The sequence below is a fragment of the Dromiciops gliroides genome, chromosome 5 (genome assembly GCF_019393635.1).
Source record: "Dromiciops gliroides isolate mDroGli1 chromosome 5, mDroGli1.pri, whole genome shotgun sequence".
NCBI lineage: Eukaryota > Metazoa > Chordata > Mammalia > Microbiotheria > Microbiotheriidae > Dromiciops > Dromiciops gliroides.
In genome coordinates, this window is record NC_057865.1 from 46,082,855 (window position 1) to 46,104,766 (window position 21,912).

General features: G+C 39.2%; 1 protein-coding gene and 1 pseudogene across 1 annotated transcript; both read left to right on the forward strand.

Annotated features, from left to right (window-relative positions):
- Positions 1-925, forward strand: LOC122729459 (annotated as a pseudogene).
- Positions 926-7,254: 6,329 nt separating this feature from the next.
- On the forward strand, positions 7,255-10,928 carry LOC122728701 (RNA-binding region-containing protein 3-like). Its single transcript, XM_043967502.1, is given in 5 exon segments — positions 7,255-7,388; positions 7,803-7,857; positions 9,681-9,931; positions 9,933-10,597; positions 10,600-10,928. Coding segments are annotated over 5 exon segments (1,434 nt in total).
- The last annotated feature ends 10,984 nt before the right edge of the window (positions 10,929-21,912 follow it).

The window sequence follows — 21,912 nt, forward strand, 5'->3', positions numbered from 1 at the left end:
ATGGCTGCCAAGAGAAACATTTTGTCCTTATTGGCAGTTTACAGGGAAGATTCAGAGCCTGAATCAGACAGTGAGGCTGGAGTGGAAGCGGCTGGGACTGTGACAGCAGCAGAGAAAAAGGGTGGCTTAGTGTCTGAAGCCTATGGAGATGATGATTTTTTAGGACTTGAAGGAGATCATAATGGATTGGAAGAAAGGAAGGAGGAAAACAGAATCAGAAGATGATGATTCAGAGACTGAAAAACCTGAGGCTGATGACCTAAAGCAGTTTTCCAAACTGGAAAAGGATACCCAAGAGCTGGGTGACTCCTTCTCTGAGACAGTCAGAAATATGTCTCCTGATGAGATTAAAATCCCCCCAGAGCCACCTGGCATATGCTCAAATCACCTCCAGGACAAGATACAGAAACTCTATGAGTTGAAGATAAAAGAAGGGATGGATATGAACTACATTATCCAGAGGAACAAGGGATTTTGAAATCCCAGCATCTATGAGAAGCTTACCTAGTACTGTTCCATTGATGAAATTGGCACCAATTATCCCAAGGATATGTTTGACCCCCATGGATGGTCTGAGGACTCCTACTATGAGGCACTAGCAAATGCACAGAAGATTGAAATGGACAAATTGGAAAAAACCAAAAAGGGGAAAACAAAAATTGAGTTTAAGAAGGAGACAACAATTAATGCCCCAGTCACCATGACCACCATAGCCAGGACAACAGTCAGAACTGCAACTACAGATGCTCAGAAGAGAAAGAGTAAGTGGGATTCTGCTCTGCCAGTGACAACAATAGCCCAGCCTACCATCCTTACCACAACAGCTGCCTTGCCAGCTGTTTTCACGGTGACAACTAGTGCTACTGGCTCCAAGACCACAGTCATCTCAGCAGTAGGCACTATTGTGAAGAAAGCCAAGCAGTAACAGATGCTGGGACAGGCTTGGACATACTTCTTATGGAGGGACATTTACCCCCAGGATCTTGCCAAGACTGAACCCTAGATGTGGAATTCCCCCTTGGATATGGTACACCATGCATGGGACTAAGTCTTACCCGAGAGCATCCTCACCCTGAAAAATATTCTCTTTCTAGTCCTAGTGATAGTCTACTGCCCTATCATCCAGAAAGACCCTTTGTTGCTTGTCAGTCTAGTAAAATGAAGCAGTTGCATATAATACTAATAAAACGTAAGAGCATTATGTGGTGCTTTATGGTTTTCAGAATACTTTACAAATCTCTTTTTATTCTCAACAACCCTGGGAGGTGGGTTCTGTTATTATCTTCACTTTACTGATGAGAAATCTGAAGCAGACAGAAGTTAAGTGACTTGCCTAGGTTTGCACAATTAATAAATGTATGAAATAGGATTAGATCTCTATTCCATCTCAACATTTCAGTTCTTTCTTTTCCCTAAGTTCAAATACCTTTTTGTATATGTGTAAGACTCTTATTCTGTTCTGCACTGTAGTTATGACATAGTATTGCATGTTTTCAAATTACAAAAAAATATAAAAAGCTAACTCAATATTCATTCTTTCATTAACCAATCAGACTTGATTTTTACCCATCCGTATCCTCGCCACTTTTCCAAAGGTATTGAAACAGAAACCTCCATTGGGGATCTTTGTTTACCAGTAGAAACAAGTGACTTCAACTTATTAATCATTGGCTAGGTTGATAAGTTGATGATTAATCACCCTGAAACTCTGTCGCCAACACATTCCCTTCACCTCAGTAAGGGCAAATTTGCATTCTGTAAAAATCACTTTACAGGTTTCCTACCCCCCAGCATTATGACAGCAAGGTGGACCTCCACATGAAATTTCTCCAATCAGGAGGGGGAGAATTGACTACCAAGGAATTCATACTATTTATTTATGTCAGTTTGGAGTTCTTAGCGGACTGCTGCATACCACCACAGACAGAAGAAAACAACAGAAGATGAAAAATAGTGTGGACCATATAAAACACAATCCTGGTCATGAAAGAAGAGAGCTTTCTCAGAGGAAGATAGATATGAAGAACATGAACAATTCCCCAATCAGATTACAGAAAGCCAGATCAAGAATATTCAGAATGAGGGGCAGCTAGGTGGCTCAGCGGATAAAGCATCGGCCCTGGAATCAGGAGGACCCAAGTTCAAATCTGGCCTCAGACACTTGACACTTACTAGCTGTATGACCCTAGGCAAGTCACTTAATCCTCATTGCCCCACCAATAAGACCAAGACCAAGACCCAAAAACCAAGACCCAAAAACAAACAAAAACAAAAACATTCAGGATGAGGACATTCCAATGAGTACCATGGAATTCTGAGGGAGGGATAGAGGAAAATGAAGGGAGCAAGAAAGAGAAAGAGCTGCTGATCAGAGAATATACAGAAAAACCTCTTTCACCAGGCAGAAGGATTTTAGAAAGATCAACTCAGAGCTCCTCTGCTCAGGATGAGCCCCCAACAAAGAATAAGAAAGAGCACGTGCATGGCACCAGAAAGTTAGGAGAAAAGAATGTCTTTCCCAAAAGTATATAGGACAAATTTATCTGAGCAATTGTGGATAACTAGTTCTTGTAGATTATTACTTAAGCCCTGCCTGCTGTCATACTGCAGTCTAAGAATCTTGGCTCAGAGAGTTTCCCCAAATAGTTTGTTTGGGTTTTATTAAGGGCAATGTAATATTTTCTCCTTGACTGGGGAGCTCTGGAACTTGGCTATGATATTCCTGGGAGTTTTCATTTTAGGATTTCTTTCAGGAGGTGATTGATGGATTATTTCAATTTCTATTTTACCTTCTACTTCAAGACTATTAGGGCAATTTTCCCTGAGAATTTCCTGGAAGATGATGTCTAAGCTCTTTCCTTGATCATGGTTTTCAGGTAGTCCAATGATTTTCAAATTCTCTCTCCTGGATCTATTTTCCAGGTCAGCTGTTTTTCCAAGGAGATATTTCACGTTGCCCTCTATTTTTTTTTATTCATTTGGATTTGCTTTATTCTGTCTTAATTTCTCATAAAGTCATTAGCTTCTATTTGCTCAATCCTCATTTTTAAGCAATGACTTTCTTCAGAGAGCTTTTGTACTTCCTTTTCCATTTGGCCAATTTAGCTTTTCAAGCTGTTGACTTTTTTTATGACCCTCCTTAATTACTCTCATTTCTCTTTTCATTTTTTCTTCTACCTCTCCTACCTTATCTTCAAAGTCCTTTTTGAGTGCTTCTATGGCCTGAGACCAATTCATTTTTTTTTTGGAAGCTTCAGATGTAGGAACCCTGACATTGCTATCCTCTTCTGAGGGTGTCTCGATCTTCCTTGTCACTAAAGAAACTTTATATGGTCCTCATGTTTCTCTGTCTGTTCATCTTGACAGCCTTTTACTTGACTTTTTGCTCCTTCTTAAAGTGGGGCACTACTTCCAGGAAGTACTGTCTCAAGCTTCAGGGAGTTTAAGGTGGTGTTTATGGAAAGGCAGGTTCTTCACTCACCTGGCCTGTGCTCTGGTCTGTAGTTAAACCCCCGGCCAACTTGCTACTTAACCAGGCAGCAAAATGTTGTGTGCTGTGGTTGTTAGCTCTGATGAGCCTGTTCCCTCACCCCCTGGGCCACCTCCACTCAAGGCTACTTTCTGGTTCCCAGCAGGGGTGAAAACCCCAAGTTTTACATCAGCACCTGCAAAGACCCCTGTAATCTCCCCCTTGGCCAACTGCTCAGCCCTCTCACTAGACCGTGAGCTTAGTTCCAAATGACACTGGCACTGTAGCTGATTCAGAGGCTTCTGGAGGGGGTGGGTCTCTTTCTCTGGGAAGACCTGCCTGGGACTGAATCTGTGTCAGCATGATCTTGGGGTTGGGTTCCACTCCTGCCCAGCACAGCAGCCCTTTCTTGCTGATCTTCTAAGCTGTCTTTGACCGAAAAATAATCTCAACCAATACTTTTGTGGGTTCTGCTTCTCCAAGAATTGTCCTTTGGCATTATTTGGAAGTTTTTTGGAGTGACCATGTCATGAGTTCTGAGAGCTTACTGCCTTTCCTGGAACTGCTTACAAGTGGAACTGGGACAAGAAGGCTTGCTTTCCCAAGATAACTGAAGATTTCCTTGCTACATATCAAGCCAGTCATGGGTTCTCTGATGATAGTCCCTCTTCTTCCAATACCAAAAAAAGATAAGGCTTATGGGAATGTAAAATCTGAAGAGAAACCAAGTGAGAAGAGACACAAAATATTGAAAAAAAGCAGAAAGGAAAAAGAGCGGAAGCCTGAACCAGGATGGTTTCAGATTGGGCAGGACAAAAATACAAATGTATGTTACTGCCTTACCTCTAAACATTACAGAGGAAGAATTTGTACAGCTTATGTCCAAATTTGACATTATCATGAAAGACCCCTGAAAAATTGCTATCTAGCTATACTGTCTAAAATTTTAATGAGTGGTCACCAATAAATTAGAAGCTTTAGCAAGAACTTAGACTTTTAAGTATTTATTAAAGAGCATTAGGATCTAATGATCAGAGAGAAAGGTAAAAATCAAACTATTTCTAAGAGATCCCATCATCTGACCTGCCATGGTGAGGTCAGGAACAAAAAGGACCCAATGCTTCCTTCTTCCTCCCAGAAGCCTCTTGTCTGAACTGGAAACATCAAACGTCACTTCCTGATGCCAAGGAATTGACTTCCCAAGTCACATGGCTTTCCCTCAGATGCCTTCTCATGGTGAAGCTTTCCTACAGTGACTCTCCAGCAGGTGGCATCACTCCAATTGTTACAGTCCCCCCTGTGCTTCAAGTGAAGAAACATGGTTTCCTCACGTGAAGCAATAACATTACAGATGTTTATGACTAAGTAAAGGGAATGAAAAGAGAAAAAGAAATTGAGCAACACATTGACAAAGGCTAAAGGGGCCATTCCCCTATTAGTAGGTGGACATCACAAGAAGAAAAAACTAGAGGGGGCACACTTAGCAAACCTTTTGCTTTTTTGGTTTTGGTTTTGACTTTTGTTTCTTTTGCTTTGTTTTTAACTCAATTTTGTAAACTGAATGAATTTCAAAGACATTTATAGTATATACCATTCAACTCTTATGACTTCAAGAATCTATTACCTTGACTGGACTAAGGATATTGCAATCATTACAACTAAGGATATGGGGGGGGGGGTCATCGGGCCTCAGAAACTGAGGCTATCACAATTTTTTTTGAAAGAACCATGAGTTTAATGAGCGTTTATGGGCTTATGTTTTAAAAACAAAACAAAAAAAAAACCCAAAGGGTTATTGAACTCTATTGCTTGGTTTGCAAGGCAATCAATGAACATATTGAGTCTTGCTGATTGAGGTTTTATTTCTTTTTGATATATTGGTTATCACCTCAAGTATCTGTTATTATCATAATAGAGAATTCATGTACAAGATGATGTGGTTTGCTTGCTAAAAGAATATTGTGTAATGTTTAATATTATCAGCCATTTACATTCATTTATATTTATATGTCATTGTGACTATGTATACTCTGGGTATGGTTTGGAATTATTGTGTATATTACAAGTATATCCTCAGTTATGCAGCATAACACACATTTTTACTATCATATTGTCTTTGGTGAAATTAATGAGATTTATGAATTATGGAAACTTATCATTTCAGAGACTGATTGCTCTTACAATGAGCTTGATGTAGTCCCTGGAGAGAATATATGTACAACAGGAGGAGAGACAGGTACATGTAAGATGCCCTGATGAAGGCAGAGAGAACAGCCAAATACATTCAAGAAGTCCATAGTTTGCTTATAATGGTGACTATGTGGACCACAATTGCTGGACATAGAGCTTTCATGATGCCAGACCATTTTTGGAGGGAGAGGGGAAGAAACTGGACTAACACATGCACCTGGTTTAAATTAACTTGTGTTTTTTTTCTTCTGGTCTGGTGGCATAGTCAGAATCCATCCAACTAGGGCCTAGCACAATTACTGGATGTCTCAGAATGACAAGATGTGGTATGGTAACCTTTCCATAACATTTCTAGGTGTCATCACAGACACACTACTAAATTTGGTCTTGATCCAGACACATGGTGGTAAAAAGTGTTATAGATTACATAACTGCCTCAACTCTGTATTATATGGGTATAAATTCTCCAAAAGTGGGGGGGGAGAGAATGTAATATGCTATAAATATATCAAGTTTAAATAAGTTATATTTTGAAGAACTCTCACCGTTTAATTTAATCATTGACAATGCTATACTAAGGATTAGGGAAAATCCAGCAGTTCAACAGTGAAAGAAGTAAGAGTCCAGAGATGACCAGAATCCGGACCGGAATCCAGTTTCCCTGATGACATCCCAATACTAAAAAGAAAACAAGATTTCAAAGACTTTAAGTGAACATTTGTTTTGGGGTTCCCTTCTGTTATCATATACACCATCTGTAATATGTATTCTCTGCAGAGGCCCTCCCTCTGTAGACAGTGTCAAAGCGCCAGTTCATGAAGGACCACCACTCTGGACAAAATTTCCCCTTTCTCCTTTTCCTATATTGCTATTTACATATTGTTTGTTAGCATAGGGTATTATATTGTTATTTTTTACTGTTTCATCAAGGAAACACGGTCTTCCTCCAAGAAACAAACGGGGGGGGGGGGGGAATGTGTTAAAATATTAGAATTTGGTAGCTGCCCAGGAGTCCGACTTGATTGACTTAGTAGTTCCTCATTCACACCCAATTCAAACACTACTAAGTACCCACTTAAAGGTGATTGGATCTTGAATTTAAATTTAGCCAACCCTGAGAAGGAGTGTTCTCAGAGGCTATGGACTGCAACATGAACAGGAGACTACTCTCAGCCAATCAACTTGAAGAACCTCCCATTTCTGGGAGGAGGACAGGAAGTAGGAAGTGGAGGTTGGTGGACAGGATCTTTCTCTTAGTTTGAGACATCAACTTGGTGGCAGGACTTCACAAGGGCTGTTAGGAAGGCTAGGATTTCCATGCTATAAGGAATCTGTTCTCAATCTCTATCTTTACTATCTCATATCTTTTAATAAACCCTTAAAAGCCTAAACTCTTGGTGAATTTCAGTGATTGTAGTCAGTTTCCCCCAAAAATTGGGGGTGACAGATTAGAACACACATGTAGATTTTAAACACACCCCCAAACAGAAGAATATGAAATCAAGCTTTATAAAGATAAACAAGGAAATCTAAAAGGAGATGGGCTTTGCTGTTATTTGAAGAATCTGTTGATCTAGCATTACCGCTTCTAGACAATGTTGTCATTCAAGGCCATAGACTGCATGTGGAAATGGCAACATTTCATCTCAAAGGTGAATGATACCAGTAAAAAGAAGAAATGCAAAGTCTACAAGAAAAAGATGTCTCTGCAACAGAAACAACTGGATTGGTAGCCTGAGAACAACACTGGCACAACTCAAATGCCACAGGAGCATGTTGTCATTATCAGGAATGTGTTCCATCCTAAGAACTTTGTTTGGAGGTCTTCTCTGATCTCATTTGGCACTAATGGATCCTCTTTAGAATGTGAAAAGTTTGGCCAAGGAAAGAATGTCCTTCTCTTTGATGGTGTGGCTTCTGTGTCATAAGGAACCATTAGAAGTTGATTTCTGTATACAATCCCAAAATGGGAGGTGGTTTGGCAGCCATCAGTTAAATGTGGAGGCTTGGGATGGTTTGACAGATTATCAGGTTGAGGAGACATCAAGAGTGAGAGAAGACTGAAAGGCCGGGAGTCTTTTTTCAGATCATCCAATGTCCAGAAAGAAACCCATTCATCAGATCCCAATTCTGCTTCTGGAAGTGTGGCCCTGGCAGCAGGGAAACAGTTCCCACCAGAAGGGGAGACAGAAGAGCAAGTGAGTGATGGAAAAAACTGAAGACAGGAAGACTTAAGCCATGGAGGCAGTGATAATGAAGATACAGGGTACACCTTGTACTCTGTAGGTTGAGGTTTGTTGGATTTCTCTTCCAAGGTTCAGGGCAATTACTAGTAGTGTTTCCTGAATATATGCATATTAATCTAATGTCTTCAACATAGCAGTTTTGAAATTTTTATTCAAATCAGTACCTAATAAGGAACTCAAAAACAACTGTCAATTGACAACAATTTACAATGTCAGGCTGCAAGTGAAATGGAATAAATCTATTTTTCTGACAAATCCTTGCATTTATACTGTTGTTTGACTTTGACATTTATGCACTTAGGAAAATCAAAAATTTATTTTGGAATAATAAAATTGGCATATGAATTTAAGGCTTTAAGTTTTTTAAATAATACCATTAAAGCATTGTTAGAGATAGGGTGAAAGAAGATAAAAAATAGAGTAAATATCAAGGGGAGGGAATAGGATGGAGGGTAATACAGTTAGCATCCTGCTCATCATTTCTTTCACAATTACTATTGCTATCAGAAGGACATATGAAAAATGCAAACCATCAACAGAGAAAGAACTGATGGTATCTGAATACAGATTGAAGTATAATTTTTTGTAAGTTTCTCTTTCTACAGTTATTTTGTCCATTTTCTTTCACAACCTTACTAATGTGAAGATGTTTTACATGACTTCACATGTAAAACTTATATTGAATTGCTTGATTTCTTAGGGAGGGATGAGGAGAGAGAAAAGAAAATTTGGAACACAAAGTTTTAGAAAATCAATGTGAAAAAAATTAGGTTTTTTTACGTGTACCTTGGGGGGAAATCTAAATAAATAAATTTTTTAAAATTAAAAAAGAGATTATGACAAAAGAGCCAGGTTTATTAGATCAGTGACCCAGCTCCTATACCATGCTGTAGTAGAAATGAGAGAAGTGGTTGTCCATGGAACCAATGATGCCAATTACTGTAGTACAGGATGCTTTGTACATAATTGGAGAATGCTATTATGAGTAGCTTATGACTTCTGTGTTTCTTATGCAATATGATTTTGTTATATTTAGCATCATTGCAGTATATGCTGGTATGCAATGTTATGAATGCATTATTGCTGTGGTACAGACATGATCTTTGTATGTGGTCACTGGACATAATTCTGTTATGTGATACCTTGTGCTTTATACTGTGTCCTTAGTTTAATATATACAATGTTGTCATAAGCTATTGATTATATGCAATGTATTATGTTTATGAAATGTGCTCATGCTAGCTGCACAGCATATTAGTGTCATTTATTAGATATCAGCATGTACACTGTAAAAAATAAAAGACTTAAGTGGACTGATGCTGAGTGAAGTGATCAGAACCAGAAGAGCATTGTACACAGTAACAGAAACATTGTGCAATGATCAACTGTGATAGACTTAACTATTCTAAGCAATGCAATGATCCAAGACAACTCCAGAGGACTCAATGGAAAATGGTCTCCATAACCAGAAAAAAGAACTGTGGATTCTGAATGCATATGGAACCATACCGTTCCTACTTTTTGGATGCTGTTTTTTTTTTTTGAGGTTTTTGCCTTGTGTTATGATTCTTTTTTCACAACATGACTAGTACAGAAATGTGTTTAATGTGACTGTACATATATAACCTATATCAGATTGCTTTCTGTCTTGGGGAGGGAGAAGGGAGGGAGGGAAAAAAATTTGGAACTAAAAATCTTATGAAAACGAATGTTGAAAGTTATCTTTACATGTAACTAGAAAATAATAAAACACATTTAAAAAAAAAAGACATCAGCTAAAGGTTTTAAATCACATTTTAGTTGTTGAATTTGCAAAAGAACAAGACCAAGCTTCCTCCCTCGGCCAGACTTGGTATTCAGAGAAAAATAAAAGGTCTGATGAACCTGTGGATGAAGATAAAGAAAAATGGGAACCAAGTTGTTTGACCATAGAAAATGGAATCTCAAATCATGGGCTAACTTTTCCATTAAATCCCTGCCTCAAATACCTGTATCCACCACCTTCCAGCACAATGCTAGCCAACATAGCAAGCCTTGGCAAGTGTGCCTAAGTTCTATGTGCAGGTTCTTCATCTCATGAAGAAAATGAACTTACCCCCACCCTTTGGACCAATGACTGCCCGACCACCCATGTATGAAGAGGACTTGCCAGCATATGTGCCTCCTCCTCCTGTACCTCCTTTGACACCTGAAGAGCCTCCTGTGCCAGAAGGTGAAGGATCTAGTGGAGAAGAATCTGAATATGAAAGCAGTGATGATGAAGCCCGAGAGAGGATGACAAAACTGATGGAGTTAGCTAATTTCCTTAGAAGGAATTGCTTTGCAGTTGTTGGTAAAAGGCAAAAGATAAAGGACACGTTGAATATGCCTGTATCTATTTCCCATGGCAATTCATACCCTGTGCTATTGCCTTCAGATGTGTTTGATCAGCCTCAACCTGTAGCACATAGAAAAATAGGATTCAACATATCTTCTGGGATGCCTGCTGTGTTTGGAAAAGATTTAGAGGGAGAACAAAAGAGTGACCTATCTGCTAATGAAGGATTTGGAAAGATTTTTCCAGCTCCCATTCTGAATGGCAAAGAGCAGATTCAAGAAGACTCAGATGAGATACCAGCAGAAATTGTCTCTAGAAAAGAGTTGGAAAAAGGCAGGATTTCTAAAGAAGAAATGGAAACACTTTCAGTTTTCAAAATTATAAACCAGGAGATCCAAAATGTAGGATTTATGTAAAGAACTTAGCAAAGCAAGTTGAAGAGAATGATCTTAAGTTTGTTTTTGGAAGATATGTTGACTTTTCATCACAAACAGAACGAATCATGTTTGACATCCGGCTGATGAAAGAAGGGCGCATGAAAGGCCAAGCTTTTATTGGATTTCCAGATGAAAAGGCTGCAACTAAAGCTTTAAAAGAAACTAATGGATATGTACTTTTTGGAAAACCCATGGTGGTACAATTTGCTCGATCTGCTAGACCAAAACAAGATCCTAAAGATGGATAAAGGAAGATAGATAATTGCTAAAGGTTCCTCTTGAATTCCATATCCTTCAAGCATCCTCCAATTTTAAGAAGAAACTTGACCATCTAGATACTTGAGTTGTATATAACAACTTTTAGAATATATTTTAAAATTAAATGAAATACATTTAAATCTTTCTGGAAGATGTGCAGCAAGTATGTTAGTCAACTTGATATAGCTTCCAATAAATTATTTTCTATCCATAAAAAAAGATTACACTGGCCATAGGTAAGGAATCATTACTAGATTCTCCAGCACATAGTGGTGAGATTTTAACATTAATTTGTGGCTCATGAGCAAGCCTATATGCAATAGAGTTTTCAGGGGGGGAGGGGGAAGTTTCCCAAACTTGTGGGACAAGTTTGTACTTATTACAGAATATTTTGGTCAAGGGGATAAAAAGTCTAAAATCAAGAGGGACATGAATCCTCTGCAGAAACAAAGGTTATCATTACCTAGGAGAACTTGATAGATGTATTCTTTCATCTGCATCCTGAGCCCAAGAAACCACAAGGCAGAATGAAAATTAACACATCTGTGAACTCAAAGTGAATATTCAAAACATCCTACAGTCTAACAAGACCAGCTCAACTCACTATAAGAGGGAAGGAGACAGTGGGAATAGGGAGAGAATACCCAATCCCATTTTTACAGTTTAGCTAAACCAATTTACCAACCCCACTATTGTACCTTAACAGTCAACAGCTCAATACCAGTGGACAGCCCTTTGGTCAGCTATAAAATCACAGCAAGATTATCCATGCTTTAGGCTGCTAACTATACCTTGCTCTCCACTTTGGCAAGACTAGGAAGGGTTATCTGTGGCTCTGGGGCAAAACACTTTTAGGATCTAGGGTCTTAGGAGGGATGGGTAGAAGAGGATTTCAAGCACAAAGCCAACAATCCTGTTTCTACAACCCCTTTTTATAGGTGAGGGAACTGAGGTAGGTGATTTTTTCCAGGATTGTGGTTGTTGTTTTGTGTGAGAAAATTGGTAGTTCTCATGGAGAGGAGATGATATAACAGTCAATCATACTCCTCCCGACTTGCTTGTAGGATAAAGGTTGCAGATCCATTCGTCCCCCTCCGGGGAACAAAAATCACATGGTTCTAGGAGCCCAAGCTGGTCTCAATTAGTTCAATAATTAGGGTTGGGAATACTGCATTCCAATTAGCTAGTCTTTGCTGGTATATTGTAACCCTTCAGTAATCAATGATGAAAAGGGGGAGGGTCTATTTGCGCTAGGGACTAGGGGATAAAATGGAGCCTACAAGCCTCCATTCTGGGCACCCATTAGCTGCATGCTAGGGTGCCTCCTCACGAGGAGGAAATAAAAGAGCCTTTGTCACATCGCTGCTGAGTTCCCAAGGATTATTGAAAAGAGGATTGATTTTCCCTCACATTTTGTCATCCTCGAATATTCCGTACACTTCAGGTTACATAGCTAGTGGGGTCAGGAAGAAAAAAAAAAGAGTTCACGTTCTGTGTTCCAATTCCAATGCCCTATCTTCTGTTGCCCTACTTGCCCGGAAGAGGCCTCAGAGGGCCTAGTCCTATCTCCCTCATCATTGATAAGGAAACTGAGGGTCCAGAAGTGTTCGACAAATTTTCTAAGCTCACACAGGTAGAATCAGAGGTGACATTTGAACCCAGCTCCTCTTGACTATAGAGCTAATGCTCTTTAAACTCTACCACAATAATGAGGCTTCAATTGTTCCTCAGGGTAGCACCTAACCACATATACACTCCTTCCACAAACACAAGCCGAGCCAAGTCACTTCTTTGGCAGTTCAACCCCATGCTAACAGTTGAACTGAGCCAAGCCTTATGGCTTACTGTGCATCCTGGAACCACAAAACAATCAGAATTAACATACTCCACAGACAATGGAGAGACATACAATGTAGTTGCATTTTATAATCTATGACAAAATCTTGGTCCCATCTAAGTTGAAAGAAGTCAGTGTGAATGGAGAGGGATGCAGGGCACAAGGGGGAACAGCATGAGAATGCCTAATGATTTTTCCAGTTTGGCTAAACCAGATTACCAGGGCTGAGCTGGTGATTGAAAGCATATAATGCTGCCATTGGTAAAGTCAAGCAAAACACTAAGTGCATGCTGGTCCTTTCCTTTTTATTCAGTCCCATGCCCCAGATCTGTGACTCACTGACACCATGCTTAATTAAGCCTGAAGGTCCCAGGCATATGATATTTACCCCCACACATTCCTTCTAAGTCCTGTGACTAATTACATCCATCTGTACATGCACCACATTCTCAGTTTCCCTCTTCCCTGCTCCTGCTACATTAAACAGAAGTAGATGGCATGACCATCTACTGAAATACTTATCTATTCTTAGTTCTAGGTGAGGAAACTTCTTCCACCAAAGTGGACAGATAATTGCTCTGTAACCATCTATCAGTGACCCCAGGCAACAAAGACTAAGACACTTGGCCACAGCCACAGAGCTAGTTTGTGTCATGAAAGACTAGAACCCATCTTCCTGATTCTAAGGCTTGCTCTCTATCAACCATGACAGATTGCCCTTCGAGATTGTCTAGATAATGAGTGCTTATTGAAAGAATGGAAGATGTGTTTGAAGGATACAAGAAAGGATCTGAAGGGTAAGCAGTATGCCAACACATGGGTGGACAGTAATAGGAGAAAGAAAGCATGCCAAATTGATATTGTTTTCATGAGTTGGGGGAAAAAGGGCTCTTGTACCCACTATACAAGCACAGGCTTGTATGACATTCTGCTTCCAGTGTCAAGAAAGTGATCTTTAGATGGTGTTACATTTTCCAAAGACCAATCTGTATAGGACCAAAAAGTTAATAACTTTCAGGCATTTCTTGCCATCAACTTTATTCTTCAGTATGGTCTTGGAGACCTAGACTTCCCTGGTATCAGAACACCCTGGAATAGGAGGGAAAGCCTCCACTGCCAAGAAAAGCTATGGGCCATTGGAAAGAACACAACAAAAATAACTTCCAAAGGTCAGAAAGCCTGAAAGAAGAAAAAAACAATCCACACTTTTGGAGCACAGCTCTAGAGGATCTTGAGGCAAATGGATCAGATATTGATGAAGGCACTGGAGAAACTAAAAGGGTAAGAATGGATATTAAAGGCAGCAGATTATGGCAGGGGATTCATGTTCCTGGTCTCGAGAAAGGAAGTTTCCAAGATCTTTGAGAAGATTTGCTTAGGAAACAGAAATACTAGGTGTACATATGCAGGAGCCTGAAAACAAGAGGGGGAAAGTGGCACACTTATGTTCTTCGGGCATAAGTTTTATCTCCCTAGGATTTTTTTTCCTACCACAAACACTCCCTATGATCAAAAATCTCAGAGGCTTTTGTTTTTACCTCCTTAATGATTTCATGACATTGTTAGAATCTAATGGAATTTAGTTACGTGCATTTATTCTATGAGGGCAAGAATAATCTTGCTAAACCAGCATACCTCCTCTCCTAGGGACTATAGATGCTTACATGTTTTTATTCATTAACTGAACTGGCTTGGAACTCAAGTTTCATTTTCAAATGGAGAAATGGATTGATATTCTCAATGAAGAGCCAGATTTCAAGTATTCCTTAAACTGATGTAAAGAAATGTATCCTGTACAGACCAAGAAATCAGCAGATATGCTGGAGAAAGCTAATGAGGGATATTTCACAACTTTGGAGTTATTGTTTTTAAATAAGAGAATTTAGGAGAAACTGAAGATACATCCATAAAGGGTTCCATAACTCTGCAATCTTATTTCATTCAGAAGGGCTTTAGATTGTTGTAACCCACTTCCACCAATTTTATCAAACTTGAACCTAGAGTTCATTTAGGGATCTTTCCTGGTATAGAAGACTGGGCAGATCAGCAACTTGACAGATCATAAAGAAATTACTTAGGAACATATTTGCTTTTTATAACTGATGATCTAAGAAGTGCAGAATAGTGTTTTTTTTTAATTCTCAAGCCAAAACTAGGAGATATTAACCAGCTTTCAGAAAGTCAATTGTTTTCTAAGAATATGATGACTTCCAAGGACAGCATGAAGGTTGGATTATTGATCATCCATGTCCTTAGAGATTAGCTCAATTCTTATATACTCAAGAACAGCCTCCTGCCAAACCACTAGAAACATAAGACAGTAGGCAGGTTTAAAAATCATCTACTCAAGGTCCTTAAAATATAGATGAGGAAATGGAATCACAAAGATGAAACAGAAAAAAAAAGACAAAGCATATAACCCAAGAATAAAGACTGAAAACAGCCACCATCTGACATGTTTCTTTATAACAAACTCCTTAATTCTTATCTCTTTTTTGCATGCTAAATATATGCAGTCAGAACTCCTTGCCTCCCATACCCCATTCCCACCTAAATCCTATGTAGTCCTCAATTTTTAACACACTGGAGAATCACAACTAAAACTATAATGCCCTGTAAGATACCCATTTAAGGGGGCAGCTAGATGGCGCAGTGGATAAAGCACCCGCCCTGGATTCAGGAGTACCAGAGTTCAAACCCGGCCTCAGACACTTGACACTTACTAGCTGTGTGACCCTGGGCAAGTCATTTAACCCTCATTGCCCCACCAAAAAAAAAAAATCCATTTAAACTGACATGTAGAACAATAAAAAAATCTCTTCCTGAAGATTAAAAATCTTTATTGAGTCTAGAGATCCATTTCCATGATTACTATAAGGTGCGAACTCCTACTTGGCATATTTTTGTTCTTAGTATTATTTTCTTTTTGTCTTATTTCTCCCAATGACTCAAATTGTCTTCACACCTCCATGGTCCATTTTCCTATGGCCAATCTATATAACACATTAAGGCAACACCACCTTTTCCCAATCCCAGACAATACAGGATGATATAAGGAAAGAAGTGAGACAGAAAATGAGGATAAGTTAGAAACTTCAAGTGTTTGACTTAATGAGAAGCCATAAAACTTAGAGAATAAGAGTTTAATAACAGATGTGGGCATGAAAATTTATGGTCCCAATATTAATGCTGATCAGGATTCTGCCTTGATCACCCTGAGCTGGTTCCCATCATTAGCATACAAAAAGGATTATTGACATGAAACTTCACATTTGACTAGCCATAACAGTGTACATAGATCAAAATTAATCACATTTAAAATGTCTACACAGAATTTTAGGGCAAAAAACATCAGGTAGGCACCATACTGAAACATCACTGACAAAACTGGATGAAATTGAAGTATTAGGACTTGATAAGATTTTTAAAGCAAATGACACCATTTGGCATAGTGCTTTTCCAAAGAGCACTTCCAGCAGACCAGAAAACAGAATCCTTCATATGATATGTAACAAGAATTCTTAGCCTGGAAGGTCTTGATCTTAGATGGGGAAGGGGGAATATTTTTATTTCATTATAATATATTTCCTTTGTAATTGTATTTATTTTATTCATTTAAATGTTATTACAAGAGGTCCACGATGCAGAAAATTGTAGAGCCTCCTTGAAGACATCTATAATCACTCAAGAGTTTGACCTATCCATCCACCATAGAAAACACTCAAAGATAATGTCTTATAAATTATTCTCTCACAAACTAGGGGGCTAGGTGGAGAAGAGGGTATATCCTCTGGCATTTTTTCCTATAGTTGGGGAAATTCTGGGGGAATCCCCATATGGAACCAAGATATGAAATACCTTGGCCACAAAGAACTACAAGTGACTGTTACACTAATTAGTAGAGAGACATGCATGATGAGTGAATAGATCTTTGAAACTAAATTATATGATTTGCAAATGTATACACTATATCTGATTACTTACCTCCTCAGGGAGGTGGAGGTTGGGAGGGGGGAAGGGATGGATAGAATTTGGAACTCAAAACTATACATACAAATGTTTGAGAAAAATGTTATCAAGTCATTATGTGACCCAAGATAATATGGGACAGTATCATGTCAAGATCAAAGAATGACAGATTGACAGCCAGAGTACTCCAGTGGTACTGAAAAGTCTCCAGCAAATTTTGGATAGCTTTGCGGGGAAAAGAGGATAAGATTCCCATAGGTTAGCCAAGTGTAGATATCTTAGAGTATTGAAATGACTATGCTGAGATTATGTCAATGGATTTGTGAGGTAAAGAATGGGAGTTGGTTTGCATGGGAGTCAGGGGAGCTTATACCCTTTCAGTATGTGGTTTTTGTTGCCAAACCTACAGATTCACAAAAGTTATCCAGAAGGGGGAAGGGAGTTCCTCTACTAATGGTCAGAGGAAGAAGAGTCCCAGTGGTAGAACTTATCAGCTGGTAGTCATTCCCTATGTCCCTTACTTGAATCCTCAACACTAAGTAGGCCTATCTTCAAATCACATGACTAGGGTATTCTGAATAGCCCAAAGACTTGAAAACCATGACAACCACTTCAGTCTTAGAGATGCACATAAGGAGGAGTGATGTGACCAGGAAGAACATACAATTTAAATTTCTTAGCAAGACATTTACTTCAAGCATAACTGCTAACATCACTGCTGCCACTTGAGATAGACACTTTGAAGACTAGAGAAATAAGTCCCAGGAATAGATATATCCAAATCGTTATATACAAAATAATCCAAGTAATAAGAGTGATCAAAGAAAGGCTTTGTAGAGAAGAGCACTGGAGCTCTTCTACTTCTACCTACTTGGCACCACCTCACCATTTGAATCAGGCTAGATCTCTAGACACCTTGCCCTAGGAAATTTAGTCCACTCATTTTTAGAAATTCCATGCTGAAGTAGAGCTCTCTTTGCTAAGAACTGCCCAAGGCCAACCTTACCTAGATCACCATATCTAGTGGATTCCAAGACCCAGGGCTTCAAAAAGTCTGTTACTCATCTTCAGGAGTTGAGGTGTGCTTAACTTTTTTTTTTTTTAACCACTGAGGGATAAATGTTCAAAGGATGTCTTCAGTTTATGGATTCAAGAAACAGCACTGAAAAAAAGTGTTCCTATCTTTAATTGATGGAAGAAAATTAAACCTCATGCATCCAGGTTAAGAACTACCAATATGGGGGGGGGACCAGAGCCAAGATGGTGGAGGAGAGGCTGTGACTCCCACAAACTCCCAATAAACCTGCCCACTCACTCCCAAATAATGACACAAAAAACCCCAAAGCAGCCCAACTCACATAAGAACAGAGTGAGACTATTTTCCAGCCAAAGATGGCAACTGGGATCACCTTCTGATTGGGTCGATAGAGGAGCTCAGCATGTGGTCTAGACCCAGCCAGGAACAGACGGTGCCTACAATGGTTCAGAGTCTTCAGTGCCAGCAGCTTCTTCTGAGGCTCAGCTTGTGGACCAGTGAGGGGGTTAGGTGGTTGGCGGGGGTGAAGTGCCCTGGTTCTGAACCAGTGGGCTGACTCAAGTGGTGGCAGCCCAGTGTGGGAGGGGCACAGGCATGCCAAGTTTCTGACTATAAAGATTCAGATTTCAATCAGACATCTGCTTCAGGGTTGAAATTAGTAGCCAAAGAAAGCAGCAGACTATAGAAAGCTTTTTTTGGGGTGGGGCAAAGTAGAACACAATACACCCTCAGAAGAAGCTAATCACAAAATCAAAGCTCCAACATCCAAAGCTTTCAAGAAAAATATGAATTGGTCTCAGGCTATGAAAGCACTCAAAAAGGACTTTGAAGAGAAAGTAGGAGAGATAGAAGATTTAGAGAGATGGAGGAAAGAATGGAAAGAGAAATGAGGGCAATGTATGAAAGTCATGAGAAAAAAGTCAACAGCTTGAAAAGTCAAATGCAAAAGGAGATACAAAAGCTCTCTGAAGAAAATCATTGCCTAAGAATTAGGATTGAACAAATGGAAACTAGCGACTGAGAAACCAAGATGCGGTAAAACAAATCCAATTGAATTAAAAAGAGAGAGAGAGAGAGAGAGAGAGAGAGAGAGAGAGAGAGAGAGAGAGAAAGAGAGGGGGCAATATGAAATATCACCTTATAAAAACAGCTGACCTGGAATATAGATCTAGGAGACATAATTTGAAAATCATTGGACTACCTGAAAACCATGAACAAAATAAGAGTTTAGATATCATCTTCCAAAAAATTATCAGGGAAAACTGCCCTATTCTAGAAGCAGAAGGTAAAATAGAAATTGAAAGAATCCACCAGTCACCTCCTGAAAGAAATACCAAAAGGAAAATTTCCAGGAATATTATAGCCAAATTCCAGAGCTCCAGGTCAAGGAGAAAATATTGCAAAGCAGCTAGAAAAAAGAAATTCAAATACTGTGGAGCTACAGTCAGGATAGCATAAGATCTAGCAGCATCTACATTAAAGGACCAGAGGGTACTGAATATGATATTTCAGAGGGCAAAGAAACTGGGACTACAGCCAAAAATCACCTACCCAACAAAACTGCATAAAATCTTTCAGGAAAAAAATGAGACTTCAGTGAAAAAGAGGACTTTCAGGCATTGGTGATGAAAAGACCTGAACTGAATAGAAAATTTTACTTTCAAATACTAGACCCTAGAGAAGCATAAAAAGATAAATAGGGAAAAAATCATGAGTGACATTAAAAAGATTAAACTGTTTACATTTCTACATGGGAAGATATTACTTCTAATTCACAAGATCATTCTCAGTATTAGGAATGTACTTAGAAGACACAGGTGTGAATTGAATACAAAGGGATGATATCTATAAAGCATTTTTTGTTTATCCTTGTTTTTGTGGGGCAGGCGGGGTGGGGTGGCTTATGTCTGGGGCTGGATTGGCGGAAAAGTAGCTTACATAAAAGAAACAAGAAAAAGCTTATGGAGTAGAGGGGAAGGAGTGGGGGAGTAAGTGAACCTTACTTTCATCAGAACTAGCTCAAAGAGGGAATAACATACACTCTCAAGTGTGTATAGAAATATACTGTGCCCTAAGGGGAAGGAGATAGGGTAGGGGGAGGGGAGGTGAAGGAAAGAAGGTCAGATTGGGGGAGGGGGCAGTAAAAAGCAAAACACTTTCCAGGAGGGATAAGGTGAAGGAAGATAGAAAATAGAGTAAATATCAAGGGGAGGGAATAAGATGGAGGGTAATACAGTTAGCAATAGTAACTGTGAAAGAAATTATGAGCATGATGCTATCACAAGGAATTATGAAAAGTGCAAACCATAAACAGAGGAAGAACTTATGGCATCTGAATACAGATTGAAGTATAATTTTATTTGTTAGCTCCTATTTCTAAAGGTATTGTGTCCATTTTCTTTTACAACCTGACTAATGAATATGTTTTGCATAACTGCACATGTATGACATATTGAATTGCTGGATTTCATAGAGAGGGACAAGGAGAGAGGGAAGAAGGACGAAAATTTAGAACAGAGCTTTAAAAAAAATCAATGTGTAAAGTAATGATGAGCAAGTAGATTTCAGAGAAATCTGGAAGGACTTAGATGAACTGATGCTGACTGAGAGGAGCAGAACCAGTAGAACATCGTACACAGTAATAAGCAACATTGTGTGATGAACGGTAGCGATAGACTTGGCTCTTTTTAGCAATGCAATTGTCCAAAACAATTTCAAAGAACTTCATGATAGAAAATGTTCTCAACATCCAGAAAAAAAAGAATTGTGGTTTACAAATGCAGAGTGAACCATACTGTTTCTACTTTTGGATTGTTTTTTCCCTTCTTTTTTGAGGTTTTTCTCTTGTCCTCTGACTCTTCTTTCACAATATGACTAATGCAGAAATATTTAATGTGATTGCACATGTATAAAATATATTAGATTATTTTTTTCTCTTGGGGAGGAGGGAGGGAATGGAGGGTGGGAGAAAAATTTGGAACTAAAAATCCCATGAAAACAAATGTTGAAAACTATCCTTATATGTATGGAAAATAATAAAATACTGATTTTAAAAACCCTACAATATGGTAGCATGTGCCCCACTTACTCTCCAGTTCTCCATAAGACACAGAATTTGAGAGGGCATAAGCCTCAGTCAACTCCATACGGCTAAGGATAGCAGGATACTTAATGATGTCCCACCCACATGACCATAACCAACCATTCATAGGGCCAATTTTTTTCTGCTCATGATCAGACTCCTGGCTCAACCATTGGAATCACAGATTTAAGAGTTGGAAGGAATCTTTAGAGCAAACTTTTTAAACTCTCACACATATGAGGAAACAAAGTCAGAGAGGTGAGTGACTCACTTAAAGCTACACATGGTAAAGAGGAATAATGCAGTTTAGCAGAGCCAGGACTCCCACTCCCACTCCCCTGTCCCTCCCCCCTCCCCCCTCTCTTCCCCCCCCCTCCCTCTCTTGGCATTTGCCTGGAACTTGATAAAGACAATAATGTCTCAAAGTAAGTCTTCTCTCACAAACTAGGTGCTAAGTGGTGAAGAAGATATAGCTAAGTTCACAGGGGCCTCTGGGATTTTTCTCCCTATATTCTGGAAAACTCCATGAAAGCAGAGATGGTCTTCTCTTATCTGAACTTTGGCCAGAGTTTCCAGCCAAGCACTGTGAGTGATAAAGAGTAAGTACCAAATAAAGGAATCTTGATTACACTATAGCTGTAAGCTATTAAAGAAGCCTAAATTCTTTGCTACATTTTCCCTTGTATACTTCCTAAACCCAGGCTGGCAACCAGATAGTTACAGTACAGCCATTAGTTAGTTCAGTGGTATTTTTAGTGTGTCAGAACCTCAGAGGCCACTTATTTTATCTACCCCATCATTTTATACATGAGGAAACTGAGGTACAGGAATGTTAAGTAATTAACCTAAGGCCATATCAATTATATATAGCAGAAATGAAATGTTAACCCAGGTCCTCTCAACCTGGAACCAGTACTCCACCTGGAGGAATTTTTGGGGTGGGAAATGCATGTTTATTGAGAATCCTGTCTGACATCCCTAAGGGGAACATTAAAAACAGTACATAATACCTTCCCTTTAATGGCCATCCACTGGGATACTTTCTGGGTGCTAAAAGACACTGTCCTCACC